Source organism: Morone saxatilis, unplaced genomic scaffold (genome assembly GCF_004916995.1).
Source record: "Morone saxatilis isolate NCDOM2014 unplaced genomic scaffold, NCSU_SB_2.0 Contig19, whole genome shotgun sequence".
NCBI lineage: Eukaryota > Metazoa > Chordata > Actinopteri > Moronidae > Morone > Morone saxatilis.
Window position 1 is genome coordinate 4,319,573 of NW_023339751.1, and position 22,559 is coordinate 4,342,131.

General features: G+C 41.0%; 1 protein-coding gene across 2 annotated transcripts in view; it reads right to left on the reverse strand.

The window, feature by feature from the left end:
- cdh23 (cadherin-related 23) overlaps positions 1–22,559 on the reverse strand; it is a 160,986-nt gene that overhangs the window by 41,952 nt on the left and 96,475 nt on the right. For both annotated transcript variants that reach the window (XM_035663405.1, XM_035663404.1), the window contains 13 exons: positions 14,007–14,071; positions 12,996–13,233; positions 11,025–11,130; positions 10,598–10,725; positions 6,213–6,285; positions 5,155–5,271; positions 4,659–4,771; positions 4,351–4,458; positions 2,298–2,487; positions 1,862–2,007; positions 1,372–1,591; positions 678–830; positions 329–442 (listed from right to left, as the gene is read on the reverse strand). In XM_035663405.1, the coding sequence (XP_035519298.1) occupies positions 329–442; positions 678–830; positions 1,372–1,591; positions 1,862–2,007; positions 2,298–2,487; positions 4,351–4,458; positions 4,659–4,771; positions 5,155–5,271; positions 6,213–6,285; positions 10,598–10,725; positions 11,025–11,130; positions 12,996–13,233; positions 14,007–14,071 (1,771 nt within the window). The remainder of the gene's footprint in view (positions 1–328; positions 443–677; positions 831–1,371; positions 1,592–1,861; positions 2,008–2,297; positions 2,488–4,350; positions 4,459–4,658; positions 4,772–5,154; positions 5,272–6,212; positions 6,286–10,597; positions 10,726–11,024; positions 11,131–12,995; positions 13,234–14,006; positions 14,072–22,559) is intronic.

Here is a 22,559-nt window from a genome sequence, read left to right on the forward strand (position 1 = left end):
CCCCCCCCCCCCCCCAGCAGATAAGCCAGCCTGACTCAATGGTTTCCAAAACAGGAAAACCTCAGAGTTTTTGTTCTTTCTTTTAAAAGAGGAACAAAGGCAGTTGAGCAATACTCTGAAATCACTGCAGATGTGCAGGCATCGCTTTTTTTTCCATCATTGTCGCACAAAAGTACAAAGGAGCAGCTTTGAAGATCACAAACAAAACAAGCCAGAAAACAAGTCCTATTACAACAAATATAAAACACACAGACTGTGTAAAAATGAGGATGATAAAAGATGATAAAGGTTTTGCATCATTATAAAAAGGTATCAATTTATGACACACCTATAGCTTCCACGACCAGAGTGTATGCTGCCTGGGTCTCTCTGTCTAGGCCAACCACCGTCCGAACAACCCCGTCCCTGAAGCCCACGCTGAATTTACCGTCCTGATTACCACCTAAAAATACAGAGCACAATCACATTTCCAAATTAATTTACAGCATATTAGTTAAACATAAACACAGTACAGCTATCACACTAAAAAAGCATGCAGGAAGAGCTCACCTCATATATAAGTCACACAGAGATGGATGGATGGACAAAGGTACTGTATGTGCACATAGTTCTCATAACTGTACAACACTGTAGCCCTTAGACAACACACAAAAACAACTCCCACTGTGACCTCTGACCTGTGATGAAGTAGCTAAGCTCGGCGTTGAGGCCTGCGTCGTTGTCAGAGCAGCTGAGGCGCGCTACAATGTGGTCTCTAGGGACACTCTCCTTCAGGGAAACATTGTACACGCGAGGGTTGAAGGTAGGCGTCTCATCATTTACATCCAGAACTGACCCACACACACAAACACACAGACAGAAAGACATGAGGACACACAGATAGATGTACATGAGGACAAATAAGGCAGCAGGGTGGTGCAGTGAGTAGAAAGACTATTGTTAAATCAGAGGATTAGGAGTCTAGTAAAACTTCTGAAATTATTTCCAGCTTGGGTGTACAGCTCTCTGTGAAGACGTGAAACAGATCTCTGCGAAACAGTTCAAAATATTTTGATGCTTCTGACTCATCTGATCCATTTGAGAAATGCCAGTAAACCATATTCAGTTTTTCCATTTTCTTTTCACAGCAGTCACACCATTTGTCTCCTTTTAGGATTTTTCTTGTCCCACCAGCAGGTGGCAACATCCTTTTCAGTAGATTCCTGAGAAGTCAGTGGTTAATTATCTGCCATGATGAAGTAACCCTTCATGTCACACAGAATCCAATCATACCGTGGCTTGGCAGTTTCATATGTAGGGTAATTTCAGAGGGAGCAAAGGGAAATAAAACCCAGTTTCTCATCATCATCAGCCACATTTTCAGACTCTCACCTGTGACAGTGAGGGTTGAAGTGGAGGTGCGAGGGAACTTCCCTGCATCATATGCAATAATTCTCAAATGGTACTGGCCAATCTGCTCACGATCCAAGACTGCCGTGGAGGTGAGAACACCAGTCGAGGTGTTCAGGTAGAAGTCGAGGCGAGGCATTCCCATCTGTAACGCCATTGTAATCAAACCGTTCTTATCCTCATCTGGGTCCTCCACCTGAACCTAGAGCAGAAAGAAGAGAAGAAATGATACAGAGAAAGGCCGAGAAAGAACACAGGAGTTTATAGGCTGGGTAAAGGATGGCAGATGCTGTAAACAATAAGTTTTTTTTATTGGATAGCAATAATCGTGAAGTATTGCCAGGAATATGTTTGGAAGTCTTATTAATATCAGAAAATCATTCATGTTCCCTTAAAACAGAAGATTTTAATATTCTGAAACCTTTTCCCTTTTTTAAATGCAGTCATTATGGAATATAGTCTGATATTTTACCCTAAAAACTGAGGATCCAATGGGCAATCCCTCTGGCACTTCAGCCACGAAGGGCAGGTTGAGGAAGGTTGGGTCATTGTCATTCAGATCCAGCAGGTTGACAAACACTGTGGTGCTCGCTGATGCGCGCAGTTGAGGTGTACCACCTAAAGAGGGCGCCAGAGGGACACATAAAGACACACACACACACACACCCCATATCTCATGGTCAAAGGAGTTTATTAGCCACAGTAAAAAGTTTCATGGTCAACATAAAACTTGAGGAATGAGGCTTAAAGAATGAGGCTAATCGCTCAGAATCGAAAGCTCTCTGCTGAGAATGATATAAAGCCATTTAAGCTCGCTTACAGATGTTTTAGGTGTTTCATGAGACAGACAAATTTACACAGTGAAAGGCAAATACTGACAACCCACCACACACATACACATTACTCACGGTCGACAGCTGAGATGATAATGGTCCTCATGAGTGCTGCGTCCCTGGGGTTGGAGCTTTCCCTGTCCAGGGTTCCCCCACTGGTGCGTATCTTCCCTGTATTGCTGTTGATGGTGTAGAAGGGGTTTTCTGGACTGATACTGTACACCACTGTCCCATTTTCCCCATTGTCAGGGTCCACAGCCAACACCTGAACAAGGGAGACACAAGAAAAACTTTCTGAACAACCTATGGCCTGAACTCTTTTAACAACTCCTCCCGACAACAGGTGTTCCATATAGACCCTGTGTAAGAATCCTCAAGTTAAAATGTGTGGTTTTTGAAAGTGTATCAACAAGGAGAACTAAAAGATGTGGGGACAGGAATGAGAAAAGAGGGGAGGAACAAGGAAATTAATCAGAGAAGAAAAAATAATTGTAATAGTAATGGTAATAGTAACAAGAACGTCCGACCCCCAGAGCAAGCATCTTCACACACAACCCCTTCCAACTGTTCTAACACATCCGTCAGCTAAAAGAAAAATGGTAACGTCTCTTTTCTGACACAAAGTGGCAATGGGTGATGAATGCGGGAAGCCGGGAGCCGGGCTAAAACACTGGCTGATTCTTAAAGAGCTGATAAATTATTCAGTACGCTGACTAAAAACGCTAGAAACTGGTTAATTGGTCATTAGAGGAACAAAGGTTTTGCAGGTGTTTAATTATTAAGGGGACATGGTAGGCAGGCATCTCAGAGGCCTATTGATTAGCAACTGCACAGACAAACGTAGGTGATATAAGATGCGGGGAAGTGTCTAGCCGAGGCAAGTTGAACTAATCAATTCTGGCCTGAGCAGAGCACATTAAAAAATGGTGTGCAAATATATTAGCCTTGTCAATTCAACTTTAGCTCTAGTCCCACTGCAGAGTGGCAGAAAAGAGAATATTGTTGTGAAATGAGATAACAGAGGTCGCTCACTGTGTATGTATAGGTGCTGACTGTAAAAGGCTGCATCAGTGATGGAGGGGTGCTCTGAGATTTGAGTGGGCAAATCCTTGCACTGGACACAGCAACCAAATTCATTGGCTCGCTGGACACCTCAAGGAGGACTCAGCAGGTGGCCTCCTGTCACCATGGAAACACTGGTTGGGCCAGGGCTACATTGGGGCCAATTACAGGACTGTAAGCCTGGGTGGTCCGATTTATTGAAAAATGGTCAGAGGGGCAATAGTGTCTGTCCAGTGAGCGCAGAGAGTCACATACTATACAATATGCATCGCATCGCTGGATGCACCATGAATGAACTCAACTGAGGAATAGCTACAAGGGAGCAGGAATAAGTGGAAAATGTAGCAACATTTTAGCAGTGCAACACTCGTATCTTTCATTTCTCTTTCCTTACCATTTCTCCATTGCACTCTCTTGCTCTGCAAGATGAGTTCTTGCTTCTTTTTCTGCCTCACAGCTGAATAATTTGCTATGCGTATGACTGCAGGCTACATTTTAATTAGCAATCGGACTCCCTTAATTACACTCACTGACGCCTCTTTAATTAATGGACAATCAGGGCTTAATTAACAACAACACACTGCCAAAGACACCAGCAGGACAACCGGAGAATTTGGGCTAATATTTGTGTTTACGTTGTGGTGACCTACGCAGTGATGGCAGCTTTTCCATCAATAGTGTGCATGCAGATGTATCCTTCAGCAAGTCCTGTTTTTCGTGTACAGTGTGACTTAAATGATTTTCCAGTGAACAACAATGTTGTATTACAAGTTACAACAACACTCATATTTTGATCACACCGCCCTGATTTCTAAAATCAAAATGCACCTTTTGCCTGATTAAACCACAGACTGAAATAATGAATCAAAACAAAGAAACCGCCACTCAAGGATACCGGTGTTCTCTCCACATCACATCTGCATACAAAAACTATAGGCAAACATTTTAATAAATGCCACAAAAACAAACAAACAATAATTATTATTCCAGTGTGTTCATTTGTGTTTTTCATGTTTAGTCAACCCTCAGTTAGTCAACCAGGTAAAGTTGGGATAGGTGCACTCACAGAGATAACATCTGTGTTTATTGGGCTCATCTCCACTACGTTGGCATGGTATGGCTCGTCTCTCCACACAGGGGCGTTGTCATTGATGTCCAGGAGGGTGATGTTCACCTGAACAAAGAGGGAAAGAGGGGGAAGTAAAGTACATGGGAAAAGACCTATCTATGATGATTATGGTTTACAGGCCAAAAAGTCATAGATCAATATATACTGTGCATACAATAGAATATAATTTTACCAAAAATGATTACTGAATAAACATTAAACAGCTGTAGGTAGGATCAGAAGGATGATGGCTGCAAAGTGTTTACCGTGGCGATGCCAATCTTCTGCTCAGGACCCACCCCTCCGTCCACAGCTCTGACTATCAGGATATACTCTGACTTCAGCTCTCGGTCCAGGAGGGCTGTGGTGGTGATCTCTCCTGAAACACATATGGTATCAGATTAAAAATATAAAAAGTGAAGGGCAGGCACTTAATTTTTTCAAGCAGCTTCAAATGTCAGGATGAACTGAATTAAAAGTCAGAATAAAATTCATAAAAACCCCACACAACCCAGGCACATTGTGCATACAAGCAGTGTGAGAAGCTTAAGAAGGAAACAAAAAAAGGTATTGCAGACACAGATCTAGATAAGCACATATGCTTATAAGTCATTTTTCAGCCCAATATGAACTGGCAGAATGAAAAAATTCAAATTTCAAATAAAAAATGGAATCAGATCTCAAAAAATTCTGTCTCTATTCCAAGTATACTTTCAGAAAATACACACCCTTGCACATGCTCATGCACACACACACACACACCTGAGCGCGAGTTGAGACGGAACTGAGAGGAGCCCTCCAGGGAGTAGATGAGCGAGGCCTGGCCAAACTCCCGCGAGGCGTCCAAATCAGTAGCATTCACAAGCAGCACAGTCGCCCCTGTGGAGGAGAGGGAGGGATGAAGGGAGTAAGAGAGAAAGAAAATTTACAACTCATGGATTGTGAGAAAGAAGGAAAAAATGAACTGAGAGACAGAGTTATGGGGAAAATATGTGAAGTCTAGTAAAGAGGAAAGACAGACATAGAGAACCAAGCTGCAGATACAGACTGAAATGACATTCAGAGAGCTAATTTTCTTCACCGCCCCCATCCACAGCTCAACTGATGGCATGGCAGTGAGTGGGTTTATGGATTAGTGGATTATCAGCTTGTTTGGCACAGCCCATACTTGGCACAGGCCTGATCAATACCCTGGCAGGCAGAGGGGATGAGAGGCTAGCCAGAGCCGCGGGGCTAGCCCTTAGCTCAGCCTTGCAGTCCAAGCCTTAGGCCCTTAGCTCAGGGCAAAGCACTTTAGCCATAGTCCCCTAAACCTCAGCCTTGGCCCAAGCCGCTCAACTATGTGCTCCTTCAAATCGGGTCCGAGACACAAAAAGCAGCCAGCGTCTGCTGGAGCTCAGAGAGAGAAAGGGGCGGTCAAACATCTCATTTCCCCTCTAGCGACTGGAAACTAATCTATTGTCTGGGATAAAAGAGTCTTCTGAATGCATGCATGAGAATGAATATAGCAGCCAGTGATTTTGCCTTGAATAGTCAATATCCTGCATTCTGGTTGAGCATTTAAAAACATTATGCAAAATCAAAACAAATAAGACAGTAGAGGCCAGAGGAAGCAAATAAAATAAAACATAAAAAAAAACATACCCCCAAGAAAGTAAAGCTATTTGTTGAATATGTTAACAGTAAGGCAATTTAACTGAGAGGTGACTGTTTGTGCTACACAAGGTGGTGGAGTGTTTCATCGCTGTGTTCGTTGTGCAGACCAGAAAATGTATTCTAGCAACTAAACTGTAACCCCCAAAATGTATAAAGCGACTCACCAGCAATAATGTTCTCTGGGATTTTGACAATGTAGGATGGCTCGCTGAACTTGGGTGGGTTGTCATTTTCATCCTGGAGGAGGTATAAACATCAACGACAGCTCAAATCAATGTGCTAAACAATGAGGAAAGCAAATGGTGCTTAAAAAAGAGGAACTGAAAAGGCTTTGAAGCTGTTATCACACATTAGCACCGAGATTAACATATTTGGGAATTAAGACACTGAGGGGCACGAAATGTTTTAATAGTAAAACAGTAGTAGTACTAGTATCTGTTTAATTGTGTCCGTCTGATTAAACTGAAATCTCCTCTTCAAACACTGGGTTTTAGTGGTGCTGGGTTCTGTGTCTGTCATCTAATCACATACTATTTTATATCTGATATATGAAGTTAGATAAAGTAAAGTTGAGGTAGCCATCCTATACATACAGTACAGTGTGTTAATTGCTTTAGAACTGCAGGAGTGAGGAAAAAAAGATGTCGAATAACGCAAAAGCTGAGGGAGATATTAAACAGAAGACACATCGGCGAGACAATCGTTCCAAACATTATTATTAATTATTTAATTACCTAAAACAAAAGGTAATCAAGACCTGTAATTTGACAGGGATGAATGACAACATGGAACAGCGTCTTCTGTCACGTGGACTTTCCCAGAGCATTTATATTTCACAACCTCCCACTCATTGAATTAGACTCTATTTCACACTAACACATCCAGTTGTGTGGCTGTTCACAGAGAGGCTCCCCACTGTGTGAGCTGCTGAGAAATGTTAACACTTTAACAACAGTCACTGGCACCATTATCTATCTGGGCTCTGTGTTACACTGGCGCAAAGCATTGTGTGTGTGTGATGCTGCCAGCTACTGATAAACCCCTGTGGTGTGAGTCACGACACTGTGGAGGACAGAGAAAGAGAGAGAGACAGAGAGAGATAGAGGGAATACAGTATTGTGCACATCTATCCCTGTTGGTTTTTGCATTCCAGCATAGATTCCTTCATTCTTTTACACAATATTTCTCCCTGGTGTAGGGTGTGTATGGATATTCTTACTGTCCTTGCATATACAAGAATATTCCAGTTGGATTCATCCATTCTACTCTGTCATTTCTTCTTTTATGACGAAAAGTTACATGTATAATGGATGCCTGTCAGGGGAAATGAGTTTAAGAGCCAGTAGGGGTATGAGGATATGAGTTCTGGTTGCTCATTATATTTTTACTGCTGTATTTATGGTATCTTAGCAAAGATCTACACTCATGTTTACCATTTGAAAGTTCAAAGAAAAATACATAAACAGACAAAAATGTTTAAAAGATAATAACTAACAAAGTCCGTTAGACTGAATAATCAGCATTCCTCTAATGCTTTAAAACTAGCGCCCCCAATAAGACTGACAGGCGGCAAAATCAGTGACACACTATAGCAATCTATGTTATTGTTAATAGTGATTGGTACAAGATAGATAACTACATTATTGTAGGACAGCAAGAAAAGCTCTGTGGTATGCAAATTAATTAATTATTAAAAACATAAATAATAATATGAAACATATTATATAACTTGCTATGAACCTCTCATCATGTGTCACACTTTTGATCAAATGAGAATTTGGACACAAGTTGTGACTACAAACAAAATGTGTAATGCCTTAAAAAGATTCTTCTGTTGTTCTCATTTCTTCTGGAGGGCTACTGTATGCGAGATGAACATCCATGTTAAACTGATGCTCTCAATTGAATAACATGGTGCTGTGTGTATTTTCACTTTTAGTCATTTTCATATACATGGTACCAGTTTGATTTGGAATGGGAAATGCAGGTGTGAAGTTGTTGTTTCAACTTCAAACATGTAATAAAAGCTAGTCTTAATATACTTTTTTAATGAATAAAACATATCAGTAATGTATTTAAATGTTTTGACACAGTGGAACCCATTTGTACACTTCTTTGTAAGATCACAGAACATGCTCTGTGGGCATCTCATAGGATAACAGGTGCCATGTAACAGGAATAACCAGTGCATGACGTGGTCTTTTATACATGAGAAAAGAGTAATTACACGTAACATTTACAAAAGAGGTCCAATTGCAACAAGATTTCATGCAACAGAAACAGCAGGATTATCTTACTCTCTTATCTTAGGACCCAGAACCTTGTACAGAGTATCTTATTTTTTCAAGTCTCTCTGATCCACTGTGTGTGCGAGTGACTTTCTCCAGTGCCTTAAAATAAGACATTTAGCGATAAGACTGACAAAAGCAACAGAATTGGGAGCTCAGATAGCTGCACAGACTGCGATAAAACTGCAAACAGACATGGATCAAAAGGTACTCCGAATAATTTACACAGTGAGGAAATACTGAAATCCAATATGTAAGTGAAGTTGAAGACATTTGAAATAATCCACCATGAGCCAGCTGACACCTGCCACACACTGGATCAACATTTAGATAAATACAAGACAGCTTAGTCTTCATTCAGTGCACATGGTAGAACTGCTCCATAAGTTCCTCTCCCAAATTTTGTGCCAACAAATTTTTCATAGTCACATCTGGGGGGAACTTAAATGAAAAGATTTCTGTGAAAGTTTGGAGATGCCTTTGAATGTGGGAGACTGTGAGGAATTTGTCACAGGGTGTGTCTGCCGCAGTACCAAGAGTCATTAAATAGTTTTAAAAAAAATACCACGCTTGAAGATGTATTTAAAAAGGGTGAATTAGAAAGATTCTCAGCTAACAGGAAAAGAGACATCAACAAACACGTTTTTAACTATTTAAGTGCCTTTCTGGAACCAAAAACCAAACACACTGTCACATAAGGAGGGAAGACACAAAGGTTTTTTGGCAGAAGGACACTGACAGTGGCAATGATTGAACACAAAAACCTTATATTGAACAGCAGCCTTGCTTACAGTGTTCTAGATACAAAATAGATAGACAGCATAAAACTGCAGAAGATACCAGTGCACATCAAGAAGACTCCATTAGACGGAAATGGATCAATTTGCATCCTGTATTAGCTGCAAGTTAGCAGCTCTGTTGGTTGCTTACTCATTTTTATGCTTATTACATTCTATTGATCAAAGATGCTCTAGCATTTATTCATAGCATTTTATATGAAATCATTTTTTTTCTATCAGTGCACAACTTATTTCTTAACCAGATCATTTTACTGATTTGGAGTATAGTTAATCTCATGACTGTTTAGAAATATATCACATATTAAATATTTTCTTGCACCATGTTTCTTGTTATGTACCAATGTACCAAGGTACATCTCTTGTATTTGACAACCTACTTGGCATTAAACTTGATTCTGATTCTGATCTCCACTACACTTTACATGTTGAGGACCACTGGCAATACTGGTAATATCGAACTATGTAACAAACTGTACATGTGTCTATAATGCTAAAAGACTGTCCCATCAGCTGAACATAATGAATAATGATGATAAAAAAAAAAAGAACACATGCTCTGCTGGCTTTTAGATCTGGTCAGACTGGCTTGATCTCAGTGACCTCTATGAAAGAACGGGAGTTACATTGGACTGGCTGAGGTCAGACTCTGACACTGTTGTTTCTGAGAACATTTAAGGAACTCCCTGATCCACGTCAGTGACATTAAGCATAAAATAACAACTGCTAGTAGATTTACATCAATATACACAAGGACAACACTGGAATGGTTTGAACTTACAGGTCTATTCTTGTCTTATTGATCATACTGTGCAATCAATATAAACTTGATCATTTTTTACAGTCAAAGCTAGGCTTCTGAATTGTTGCTCTATCTACACATCAATATGTTTAGCATGGCATAACAGTAGGGACAAAAGGTCATACACCTTTTCATCTTTTCATGTGAATGAATAAGGCTAGGCTGTATATTTTGTAACATTTGCATCTGTTTTTAAACCTTCAAACTAACACACCAGATTTTATTCTTAATGAGAACACCATTTGTTATTAAGGTGCACTTTACTTTTGACCAGGAGTTTGTAACTTGCTCTCTCACAGCTTGACTATGAATGCAGACTGCTAATGCTTATACTTGGATAATGTCCATAGGTTGGTGGATAAGATAAGATAAGATAAAATATTCCTTTAATGGTCCGACAATGGGGAAATACCAAAACATGACAGATGACAGAGAGAGAAAAAACGCTAATGTACTTGCAAGGTTCTGCTTTGTGTCTGCAGACACTGACAGCTGCCACATTTGGAAGAGGCGCTGGTACTTGCACGTTTAGGTGTGGTGTGGTGTATCATGGCAGGACAGGAGTCAGGACCCAAGTTTGTATCATTTAAAGTTTACATTTTGTTATAGATATGAGCATACTGTGTGAGGAAGAGAAGTGTTTTTGCCTGGGTTGTACTTACAATAACCTCCACTGTGACTGGGACAGTGTTGTTGAGGGCTGGGTTTCCCCCATCTTTGGCCATCACTGTCAAGTAGATCATCCCATTGGGAACTTGCTCATAGTCCAGAGGCCTGATCACACTGATCACTGATGAAAGGAGAGGGGGAGGGGGACAGAGAAAGGTTGGGTTGTGTGTTGAATGTGTTTTATTTTGTTTTGTGATGTCTGTTTCTGTGTTTGTGGGCTCATGGGTTGAAACATACCAGAATACTGTTAGACTTCTTCTTACTTGCAATTAGTGTGTATTGTTGGTCAAGTAGCAAAACAGCAAACCAAAAACAAGCATAAAATAGAGACTATTCTATAACACCCCTTTCCATACTGTAACCAGTAAAATGCTCGAACATATTACAGATTAGGCTACATGCTCCTAAAGTTAAGCGTACCTGCGTATCCCTCCACCATGATGATGCTGAAGTAACTGGGGAAGGCGGAGGCTGAAGTGATGGTGTATGTCAAGAAGTTGTTGGGAGGAGAATCCTCATCTGTAGCCTGTGGTTGAGCAGACAGTGGTGGGAAAAGTGGGAGACAGGTGTGCCTTTAACATATGCCTCAGTGACATTTAAAAGTCCACAGAGACAAGAAGGTTTGAGTGAGACAAAAAGACAGTGTACCGGGACAGAAGCTGCAGTAGACAGTGCTAATATTTATACGTGTATGTTTACACAGCATGGGTGCGTGTGAGTCTGTGCATATGTGTGCAGCCAGGAAGCTGTCAGTCAGTGATGGCATGTTATTGGACAGATTAAAGCTGATTCTGGCTGTTAGTGGTGCATGCGTCAATACTGGGGATGAACACCAACCGAGCCAAGACAAGCCAATCAGGCAGAGGACAGATGAAACTATACTTTGCAGGGCTAATCCACAACAACATCAACAACAATGATGACACCCCCTCATTATTCTAGAGTTGGCAGAAACTTAAACATGAGTCCTCCGGCTGTGAGGAGAGTCTACTAGGCCTCACTGGCATCATTAGAGGCTGGACAGGTTGTCAAAAACACTCACTTGTATCTCTCCATAACACGCATATCTCTACTCTTTGATTTAATGCCAAAGTGTTGAGTAAGCAATACCTTTCTTCCCCCACAACTTCCTAAGCTGTGGGTTTTCTCTTCCAGTCTGTCTTCCTATATCAAATTTCAACAAATAGTTTCCTATTAGATCATTTACAACTAAAAGGTAAGAGGAGTTGGGGGCAGCAAATCAAATAGATTGAGTGGCAAATAACATAAAGGAATAAGAAGTGTAGAGAAATAATAAAAAAAAAAGGTTTGGCTGTTAGAAAGCATGAGCACTGTAGTAAGAGGGACAAGGCTCCCAGATATTTTTTGGCCTGTCTTTGCTGTCTCTCTCATTGCATCCTCTCCTTCTATCTATTTCAGTCTTTTCCCGCTTTCCTCTTTCTCTCTATGTTTTCCGGAGTAGTGTTTGCGTTTGTGTGTGTATAGTAGGTTCCAGGGCAAATTGCTGACACACAGAATTGTGTGACTAGCTTCCCTGTTCCTCTCAGGCAGCGGATTAATATCAGCAGCGTTTAAGGTTAGCTCAGACTAATCAAACACAGTGAGCCGAGCGTTGAGCGCAGTCATCAGCTCAACTCCCACAATATAAAGGCAAGCCACACAGTGGACTGTGGCGGGGTAAGCCACTGCTGTACCCACTGCCACAAGGGACGTAATAGTCTTTTTCTCCAGGGCGCAATCAAAGGAAACGCTGAGCCATTAGTTACCATTGTGCCTCTGTACCTCTGCCTTTTGTGTGGCAGTGACTGATGGCCAACACACCAGGCCGACCTGTTCTTCTTGGATACAGTGCACACAAACACATAACTGCATGATTATAGTAACACAGAGGAAACAAGAAAGAGAAGGAGGGCAGCAAAACCAAAGGCTTTGGGGAGTAATGACTGGAAGTTTCTGTGTCAGGATGAGATTATCTGTTGCAGGTGTAGTTTTTTATGAATGTACTGTACATGTGCAAGTGTACATATTGTATTATCACAGGTATTTTTGTGTGAGTGCAAAACTTGCAATGCCTGCTTGTATCTTTTAATCTGCACCCAAATACACTTCTACATTTTCAATTTCACAGTAATTGTAAAAAAAAATAATTGTAGTCTAGCAATGTAGTTAATGTATTGCAGCTAAGCAATTGTTGCTTAGCAACACTACAATACCATTATGAGTGTTGATTTTGGTTTGGCATATTAATATTTAAAATCAGTGGCGGTCACAGGTGTATGTTTATAGGGTGTTTTACAGCAGCTGTAAAAAGAACAGTTTTACTGTCTTGTAACAAGAGTCTACTCTTGCCCTCACACAACTCCATACGTGCATGCTTTAAACACGTCTCACCCTGACTCGCGCCACTGGCTGGACAGCCTGTTCGTTCTCTCTCAGCGAGCCCGCGTATGCCTCTTTCTGGAACAGTGGCGCATTGTCGTTGACATCCAACACGTTGACACGGATCCTCCCAGTTGTCTCCTCCCCGCCGCCGTCCCTCGCAAGCACGGTCAGTGTGAAGCGCCGCATCAACTCATAGTCCAGACTGGCTTGCAGAATGACCCAGCCTGTCTCATCATCCAATGAGAACCTGCCAAAGACGAGAAAAAGTCAAATTAGACAGCATATTAAAGTGTTATGCTATAACAAGAAAAACACATCATATTTGTTTTTTTGTATTTTTTTTTATCTGGTAAGGAGATGTATGGTTGTAATGGTTTCTTAGAGCCTTAGTAAAAAGCACATTAAAATGCATGACATGATGATTGTCCAAAACTGTGTCATCCTAGTTATCTGAAGATAGAAATAGCTGTTGATTTCTTTCTTTTAAATTTTTTAAAACTTTTGAGAACTAATGAGAAAAGCTGCATATTTAAACAAAATAGGTTTGTATGTTGTAATAGTAAAAATGTAGCATGAAAGTATATAGTTATAACAAGAAAGGGTTACAAGAAAATGTTCATTCTAGATGTTTTCTCATGTATGCAATGATAAGCTGGCATAGAAAAGAATTTTTTCTAAACAAATGTAACTAATGACAAAATAAATGGAACACAAATACATAAAAATGCTGCTTAGTAAAGGTACAGAAAATCCCAAATAGTAGGAAACACACTAATCGTGTTTGTCTGACACTGAAGATAATTGTGTTTTTATGTGTGTGTGATTCTGTATTTGTGGCCTGAAGAGAGCAGGCGTAAAAAAAAAAAGCGCCAGACATCATTGTAGCTCAGCTGTCTCTGGCGAGGCTGTGTGGCAGAAACAGTACAATTGTTCGCAAGTGTCCAAATAAATGAAAAATTTATGTGACTGTGTGTTTGTGTGGACTGTTTGAGTATATGTATGTGTGTAGCTGTATCTTACTGGTCTGGCTCGTCACTGAAGTAGTAACGCACAATCCCAAACGTGCCTACATCTCCGTCTGTGGCCTGGAAAGAAAAAACAGAGGGAAAAATAGGTTCTTACTTTTAAATGAACATTTACGTCTTTCTAATAAATGAATCAGTTTTGTTGCCCATTTTGAGTTTGTTTCTCATCTGCTTTGGGTTTTGTTTTAAATGTATCTATGAAACCCATTTGCAAATGCATTTTCATACAGGGAAAAGACTTTCTAAACTCTTAATCAAGTTTAATCAATATGATATGATATGTGTGGCTGCCTTTTTCAAATGCAATTGTGAAAACTAAAGGGAGGGAAGTTCATGGTGCACTGTTACTTACCACAGGTACAACGTGCTGTGAAGTGATTCGCAATCAGTGAAACAAAATTATGATTGTGACATGTTCATTAAAGCAGAGTAATAGATCAGGTTTTCCATTTCATGGTAATATTTTATTATTCCTCACCATACATTTGTGCCTTTGACAAGATATAGCCAAAATGAGTCAGTGACTGAGTTCTACTCAGTTTCTTAAATTGCTCACCCTAACAGTTGTCCATGACTGTATGACTTTATGTTAAAACATGCAAGCCACGCTTCACTCAGAGGTGTTGATTGGATTAAATCTGGGAGAACTGATATATTTTCCTCATCCACATGAACCACCCTGGCCATAAAAGCATCAACAACTGCTGTCATAAGTTTTGCAGATAAAAAGGGGTGTCAAAGAAATGCGACATAAAGAGCAACACATTCAGGAATCTTGTACTTTATGAAACGGCACATTAACACAATCTGTCTTTGTAAGCACATGCAAGCGTATGTGCACACATGCACTGATGCGTACACACAGAATGTTGTGTCTGCACTGATGGATCGCGGCTGGAGAGGCTGTTGTAATAGAGTTTCACTTCAGTGGTTCTGCAGTGAGTTGAAGGGCCAAACTCGAACGTGTCTGCAGCCTGCTCTGTCAACCACAATGCTGGTCACTGTGATTCACTGATGCCCTGATACCGACCCTATCATGCAGGACTGTGAGTGTGTGTAGGGCACATGCTTTTTTGCATGTGGCAGTAACTTATACATTTACTAATTCGAGAGACAGTGAGTGTGTTCATATGCGTTGAATGATATGAGTCTGATGTGAGGGTATATACATAAGCAAATAGGCCAACATGTGTGTTAGGTAATGGTGAACTGTGAATGTGGATCCATGTGTGCACATTTGAATGTGTTAGGAAATATCAGTGCCTTTTAAACTGAATGCATTTATGGTTATGTGTGTGTGTGTGTGTGTGTGTGTGTGTGTGTATGTGTCTGTGTGTTTGCCCATCTATGATGCCTCTCACAGATGGAACAACGGCTGCAGCTATCAATGTGCTTTTTCTCCTTCTTTAAAAAAATTACACCATGCTGTTTAGCTCAAGCCCGTAATTTCACAGAGAGCTTCCACCACATCGTTTTGGGTGGTGAATCGATGTTTCTTTTTAATGTCCGAATGGTCCTCGCTTTGTTGTCAAGTGCACCGAAGCACATCCTGCTGAACGAGCAGAGAGGGGGACGCTAAATACATGTGAGGTGTTTGGGACTCTAGTCAGGTTCTTATATTAACCTTTGAGTTTTCATCTGTCGTGTCTCGATGACCTCATCATTTAATGCCACTCAACTGCTTCTCCTCCTCTTTTTGCATTCCTACCCATTCCTCCCTCCTTTATCTTTCCCTTTTCTGTCTTCACCTCGCATTCCTCCCTGCAGCGTGAGCTCCGCCTCCATCTCCACTGTCTCCCCTCTCCTCTACATATCTCCCTTAGCGCACTCTTCCTCCTCTGCTTCCTCTCTCCCAGGTGAGTGACAGGCCCATAAGTGCTCCAATGATAGCGGTGGGGGTGTTAGCGTGACAGCTATCGTGGCGGTGACAGGAGCCGGGCTCAGCCTGGGAGCTGATACCGCCTCTGCTTCTGTGGCCGAGCCCCTCTCGCCATGACAACAGACAGAGAGAGAGAGAGAGAAAGACGATAGCCATCATTCACAGACCCGCTCCCTATCTCCCACCAAACAATCACCATGACCGTAAGGCCCAGTCACTTTGCCAACTGCTTGCCAAAGACTTTCAACTTCAGACGCAGAAGGCCTGCAGCAGATGGACGGCGGAGATTGGTTTGTGCAGGGATTTGCTGTAACTTAACACCATGGGCACGGATCCTTGACACCAGGGTATTATGCATTTGCCCCTCATTGCCATGGTAGCTTAAACTTTTTTTGGTTGGGGAATTGGAGGTGATGGAAAAGTTGGGGAGGTGGGGTGCACAGGGAGAGAGTGAGTGCAGGATTTAATGAGGAAAGAAATGACATGGAAATAAAACTGGGCAAACTAAAGTGCCTAATAACCTCACTGACAGTTACAACAAGCATTTTAAAGTACTGCAATGGTTCACAAGGATAAATAGTTTTTATGCCAAATAAGTAATGCTGGTGGATTCATAAAACATCTCTTTTTAGTGAGCCTCCAAAATAACTGAAATTAGTTACAAAAACTTTAAGAAGTGTGAGGGATGCACATTGCCCTAAATGCTTGCCATCGACAAAGATGGTATAAAACCTTGGTGGTTAATTACCTGTTCTCTCATTGTCAAGGTGTCCAGCAGTATGTGCTGTAGATGAATACTGGGCCCAGACTGCAGAGATGAAAACCTCCCCTGTGTTAAGGAGCTGGGCACTAAGATATCAGAGTCAGCATTCTGATCAAAATCCAAACTAAGTTGTTAAGGAGTTTCTGCACAAAGAGTCGGTGTGCTGCTGATTGCCAATATAAACTCTGCAAACCCTTGGGTCCTCAGGCAGTAACTACAAAAGAGAAATTAGTTCTCAGTTGACCAGTTTGGTTAAATGATGTGTTTCTTCCCTTCAGAGAGGCAAAGCCAGCAGGCAAACACAACTCTAAGTGTGTGTGTAGGTGTGTGTGTGAAGGTATTTATGTGGGTGTACCTGTGTACCTGTGTGCTCATTTGTGTGTCTGCATGCCTGTTAATGCAAAAGTGACAGTGTGTGTGAAGATTGGTGATGATAGTGTGTATGTGGGTGCATATGCTTGTGTGCATGTGAAGAGGATACACATGGACAGAGATGCACTGTGTTTCCAGGTTCATTCAGTCTTGGGTTAAATATGCACCCCAACCATTTACAGTATAAACTTCTATTATCACACTCAATTGCTTTCAAGAGAAAGCGGAAATGAGAGATTCCACTCATGGGCGACAGAAAGACAGGGGGAAGTGTGTGTGTGTCTGTGTGTGTGTAAACTGGTGTTGGATTGGAGGGGGTACAGGAGCAGATTATCAGCCCAGCTATCTCATGGACAGCGAGGGAGGTTAAAGCTGCACAGGTTTTTCTATCTTGAGTGAGCTGGAATTTGAATTGATTGGCTCCTAAAATTGCTTTTTCTGCAGGAGCTTTGAGAGGCATGGAAAAGGAAACCAATTACTGGCTGTCAAAGCCTGCTGTCAAAATAGAGATGACCCCCAGTCCAAACATAGACAACCTCTTCTGTCTCAGTGTTGCACACCTAAACACAACCACAAGGAACAGATAAACATACGCAGACATGCACACACACACCCACCACCACCACAGTGAAGATGTCCAGTTTCTGACAATCATTGTGGGGGAGACAATGATGAAGATACGGTTGTCAGGTTATCTTCCCAGGCTTTGGTTCCTCAGCTTTGGTTAGTTCCACTCATGCAGACCCTTTAAAAGGCTTTGTGTCTCACTTTCTCAGTATCCATGAAAAGATCATAGATCAGTCTTCACAAATGCTATACAAGTGGGATGCAGAGAACAGCTATTTTCAAATGAGCACCCCTTCATGTTAACACTTTGCATATTGTAATGTATGTGTGTGTGAGACCCACAAAGCAGAATCTTGACATCATCATACGACACATTCCCCACTGAATACCTCAGCATATTTTAGTGGTACTTCATCTCAGCAAAATTGTGGATTGGTAGTGTGGAAGTTTGTGGCTCCCTCTGCACTCACAGGCACCATGGGAATCAGACACAGGGTGGGATATGCATTTCCTATCATACTGCACATCACAGTTTACAGCACTTCAGTAAATCACTTCAAATCATGCCTGCTTGATAATCATCAGTAAAAATGTCCATACTGGTCCAAAAGAGACGCCTTCCCAACATGATTTCAAAGTAAGAGATGGGAAACCAAACACACAGTCCTTGTTCTGTGCAAAAATGCATTCTAAAGCTAACAGGATAATAGAGGTCACTCTGAGATAATAAAATCAAGTGAGTATCTTTCAGTCTTTTTAGTACCAAATTCCCTTGTGTTTCCCCAGTGTTTTGTTGCTGAGCTCAAACTGCTGAAGCCTTATATGTCAAATATATTATATGTCTGCTTGCAATACAACTAAAGGAATGACTGAAAGGAAGAGGTGAATGAAAGCATGGATTTAACTTTATTTTTGTATGGCTTCCCTCACTTGTCAGTAACCTTCCAGGTGTCTGTTTCTATGTACAGAATCTACCATGGGACTGTGCAGAGCCAGTTTGTATCTCTGATCAATACTACAGATCAAGACTCAGAGCAAAGCAGTAACCTGGAAAAAGCACAGATGCTCTGTGGGGCTGGGGCTATTTAGGAATGTGTCCAATTAATGATCACATAACTTGAACAGCTTCTTGCTCAACACTCCTGTGACTCAGATAATCAGTTAATTTATATATTCTCCTTAATTTTCATATCGGACACGCATTGGACATGCATGTACAACTGAAGTTGTCTAAAATTATGCAAAATTCCAAACGACTCAGATGAGACAAGATGCAGAATGCCTCACCTACTCAAATGAGGACCAACCGCATCTCTTGCCAGTCCCCCAGCTGTGACCTAGTGCACCTGCGGGGGTTGATGGGAGCTGTGTGTGTTTTTACTGCGGACACTTTAGTGTAATGGCGATGGCGAGCGTACGTTTACGACTGCTTTATTTCTCTAACACATTAACGAGCAGGTGGGGGTGCTCACAGCGACTGCTGCCTGCCGACAGGATTGAACAGCCTGTTTCTATTATCTCCTGACCACCCAGATAACAGCAAGACAGAGAGCGGGAGAGAGAGATACACCTTTTTTTTAACATTGTATACTTTTGTACAAGAAGAGTCTGATAAAGTGGAGCGGATGACTTTACAGCATACTGTGACAGCTTGCAAGATAAATTGTACAGTTTGCATGCATACAAAGCCACTATATAATGATTCCAACCACATGTGAACCACTGGAAAAAAGCAGATGTTACTTCTGGAATAAGAAGAAAAGAAGGGGAGAGAGATAGAGAGAGAGAAAGAGAGAGGACTGTATTGTGGGCATAAGCTGGAGACAGTTTGAGCTGCCAGTGAAAAGGCTTAATGCAGAGCTCAGTGGCTGGCAGCTTCACTTTGCCGACAGGCCTTGGTCCTCCCCCTCTCTTTCTCTCTCTCTCTGTCTCCGTCCTCAGTGATGAAGGAATAAGATTAGCACAAGCAGGATGAAAAGAATGATAAAAAGTGAAGAGTAGACTACAGAGACACACTGAATATATGGGGAAGGACAAAGAATGTGGATGTACATGGTGTCTATAGTTATGTCTGGAGGGACCAGGACTGAGGTAAAAAAATGAGACAATCACAGACAGTGGACATGAACAAAAATGGCACATATGTGATGATTTTCTGCTTATCTGTCTTTAATATTATGGTAAACCGAATATCTGGGTTTTGAACTGCTGGTCAGACCAAAAAAGACATATGAAGGGCAATTTTTCACTATATCAAATATTTTATGGACCAAACAATTCCTCAATTCAAAAACAATCTAAAGATTTTGTTTCTAAATTTGAAATTTATTTCGACCTGCAGTCAATAATAGAGATAATTAGGCAAGAATCTATACAAAAAAGGCAATAACACAAATGAGACAGCTGAAAACAATACAACACAAAAACATAACAAAGAATACTGCAGTCTGAAAAAGTGTAGGCTGAAGCTACAGCGTACTGTGCCAACACGTTTCACAACACACACTGATAGGGAAAACAATCCTTAGTTGCAGCCCTAGTTGTTTTATCTTTAATTGTAGCACATCTGTTGGCCATTTAGTGTAAGTTGCTGAAACGTTGCACCACTGAGGTGAAGTTTATTTTTTCATTCTTCATCAGTTTCGTCTTAATTAAATGGATGAATTTAATAACAGACGACCAAACAAATGAACCCAATGGAGACCAATCCTTTGGCTCCACTACATTCGCCAACTCTCTTTTAATCAAATTTGGTAATCTGATAGTGAACCAACTGGGAAATTTCAGACTTTTCACAACTCTCAGCTCCTGCCTGTTCGTGCTCTGCCCTGCACACCCATTCACACCCCGTCTCACAATGCCAGAACACCCATGATAAGTCCCCTTTTATTAACAGTGATGCTGTGTGAGCTACCACATGCAGGAGAGAGCCGGTCCTCACCCCTTTTATTACAATAATGAATTATAATTACTGTTGTGACTATTACCCTATAAAGGCCTGTCTAAACAGTGGCGGTAGCGAAACATCCTCCCCTCTGTAATTTATAACCTTCTGCTAGAAGCATTTATCATTGTGCCTTAGCCCTCAAACATACAGCATCTGCACAGAGCCCAGAAAACACACAGCAGGGCATTGGTAGAACACTTACAAGACCCTAACCCAAGAAAGATGTTGCACTTGATAATATTTTATAGAAGCAAGACCAACTGTAAAAAAAAAAGGGATGGTGCAGGTAAACTGTACTTTTAGATGCATATTAGACACGCATATATCCTCAATAAATACATACATATCCTCTAAGGTAGAGCCTGATGGGTAGGAAGAGCTAGAGGGAGTGTAATCCAAGCAGAAATAGACAGGGAATCATAGAGTGAATCAATGCAACACCTGAAAACCATTAGCAAACTAATGGTAAAACACAGAAAGGGGAAAAACAACAATAACTGAGGGCATACAAAAAATATAAAATGAAAGAAGGCAAATTCTCTGAAATCCAAGGAGAGAAAATCAGAGTGATTTCATTGATACGAGCAGCTGCTGGTGTCTAGAGTCTCCAGGGTAAGGACGAGACAGAAAGAGAGAGTGAGAGAGAAAAGGAGCCAGACAAAGGAGTAAATCACAATAAATATTTATAATGATAAGTAATGCTGCAGACCATAAATATTAAACAGCCACTGCCTCTGTGTGTATATGTGTGTGGTCCTATGTTAAGCACAAGTGTCCACAGGGATGCAGGAGCGGGCACTGAGTAATGCATTGACTAACATTGTACATAAGCTTTGATCAGATGAGCTATGAATATTAACCCAAACAAAGCATTTCAATTACATTATCAGATTGCATGTTTGGCACTTTTTTAAATACAACTGGGAACCAACATGCATAATTTCAATTAGCATAGGTATAAAGTATTATATAAACATCATCCAGACCCCACCTTCTTTACATACAAACCACAATCACCACATTATTGGTATACTGCACAAGAAACACTTTTATGCTCAAGAAAATGCAATGTACCAAGCTCTTGAAAATAACTACTTCACTGTGAGAGACACTATTATCAGTCTCATGGTTACTGTAATAGCAGGGGATAAAACTTAATTTGATGATCCTCTCCGCTGTGGTTGGTACTAATAACATAAAGGTCCAGATTGCTTTGAAAGAGTAATTTACTCATTTGTTAGAGTTTTAGTTACTTGATCTATGGATACATGGATGAGTTTTCGTCACTTAAAATGTTCTCAAATAAGCTGTATTACCATTGTGCCCAAAAATATCTTTTTTCCTCATAATTTTTTATGCAAAACCCATTTCAGTACTGCTGAATTACTGGCCATGATGATAACTATCTCATTACTGAAAGACAATGTGGCCAATCACTTAAAAATCACTAAAGACATTCTGTGCTACAATAATTTACACATATTTGCAACCATTACAAAGGTTATTCTCCAACACTATTTAAAGGAATTGTTGAACATTTTAAGAAACACACTTAACTGCTTTTTTTTCTGAGGGTTAAATCATAGGACTGATATCATTCTGTATGCTAAATAAGCTAGAGCCAGCAGGCGATGACTAATACCTGGAACAATCATTACCCTCCCGTAAGGTTCTTATGCAACGGAAACGTTGTTCACTCCTCCAGTAAATAGGACGAACCAGCAGCCGGAAATAGCGAGTTGAGTAGCAAATGGGATGTGGGAAGATTGCTTATAGTATAAGGAAGTTCAGAGGGGGTAGGGGTTTATGCATTTTAGTCGCCATCCCATGGTGTTCAGAGGATGAGGCACTGAAGGACGACACTCAGTGATATATTTATAGGATTGTCAGATTTTGTTTTTATTTAATTTATTTCAGCACACTAACTTAGAGCGGTGAACAGACTGTTTCACTGTTCTACTTAGTAGGTGTCCTATATCAGCAATTAATGGACACCCTGCAGCCAATCAGAATCGAGTAT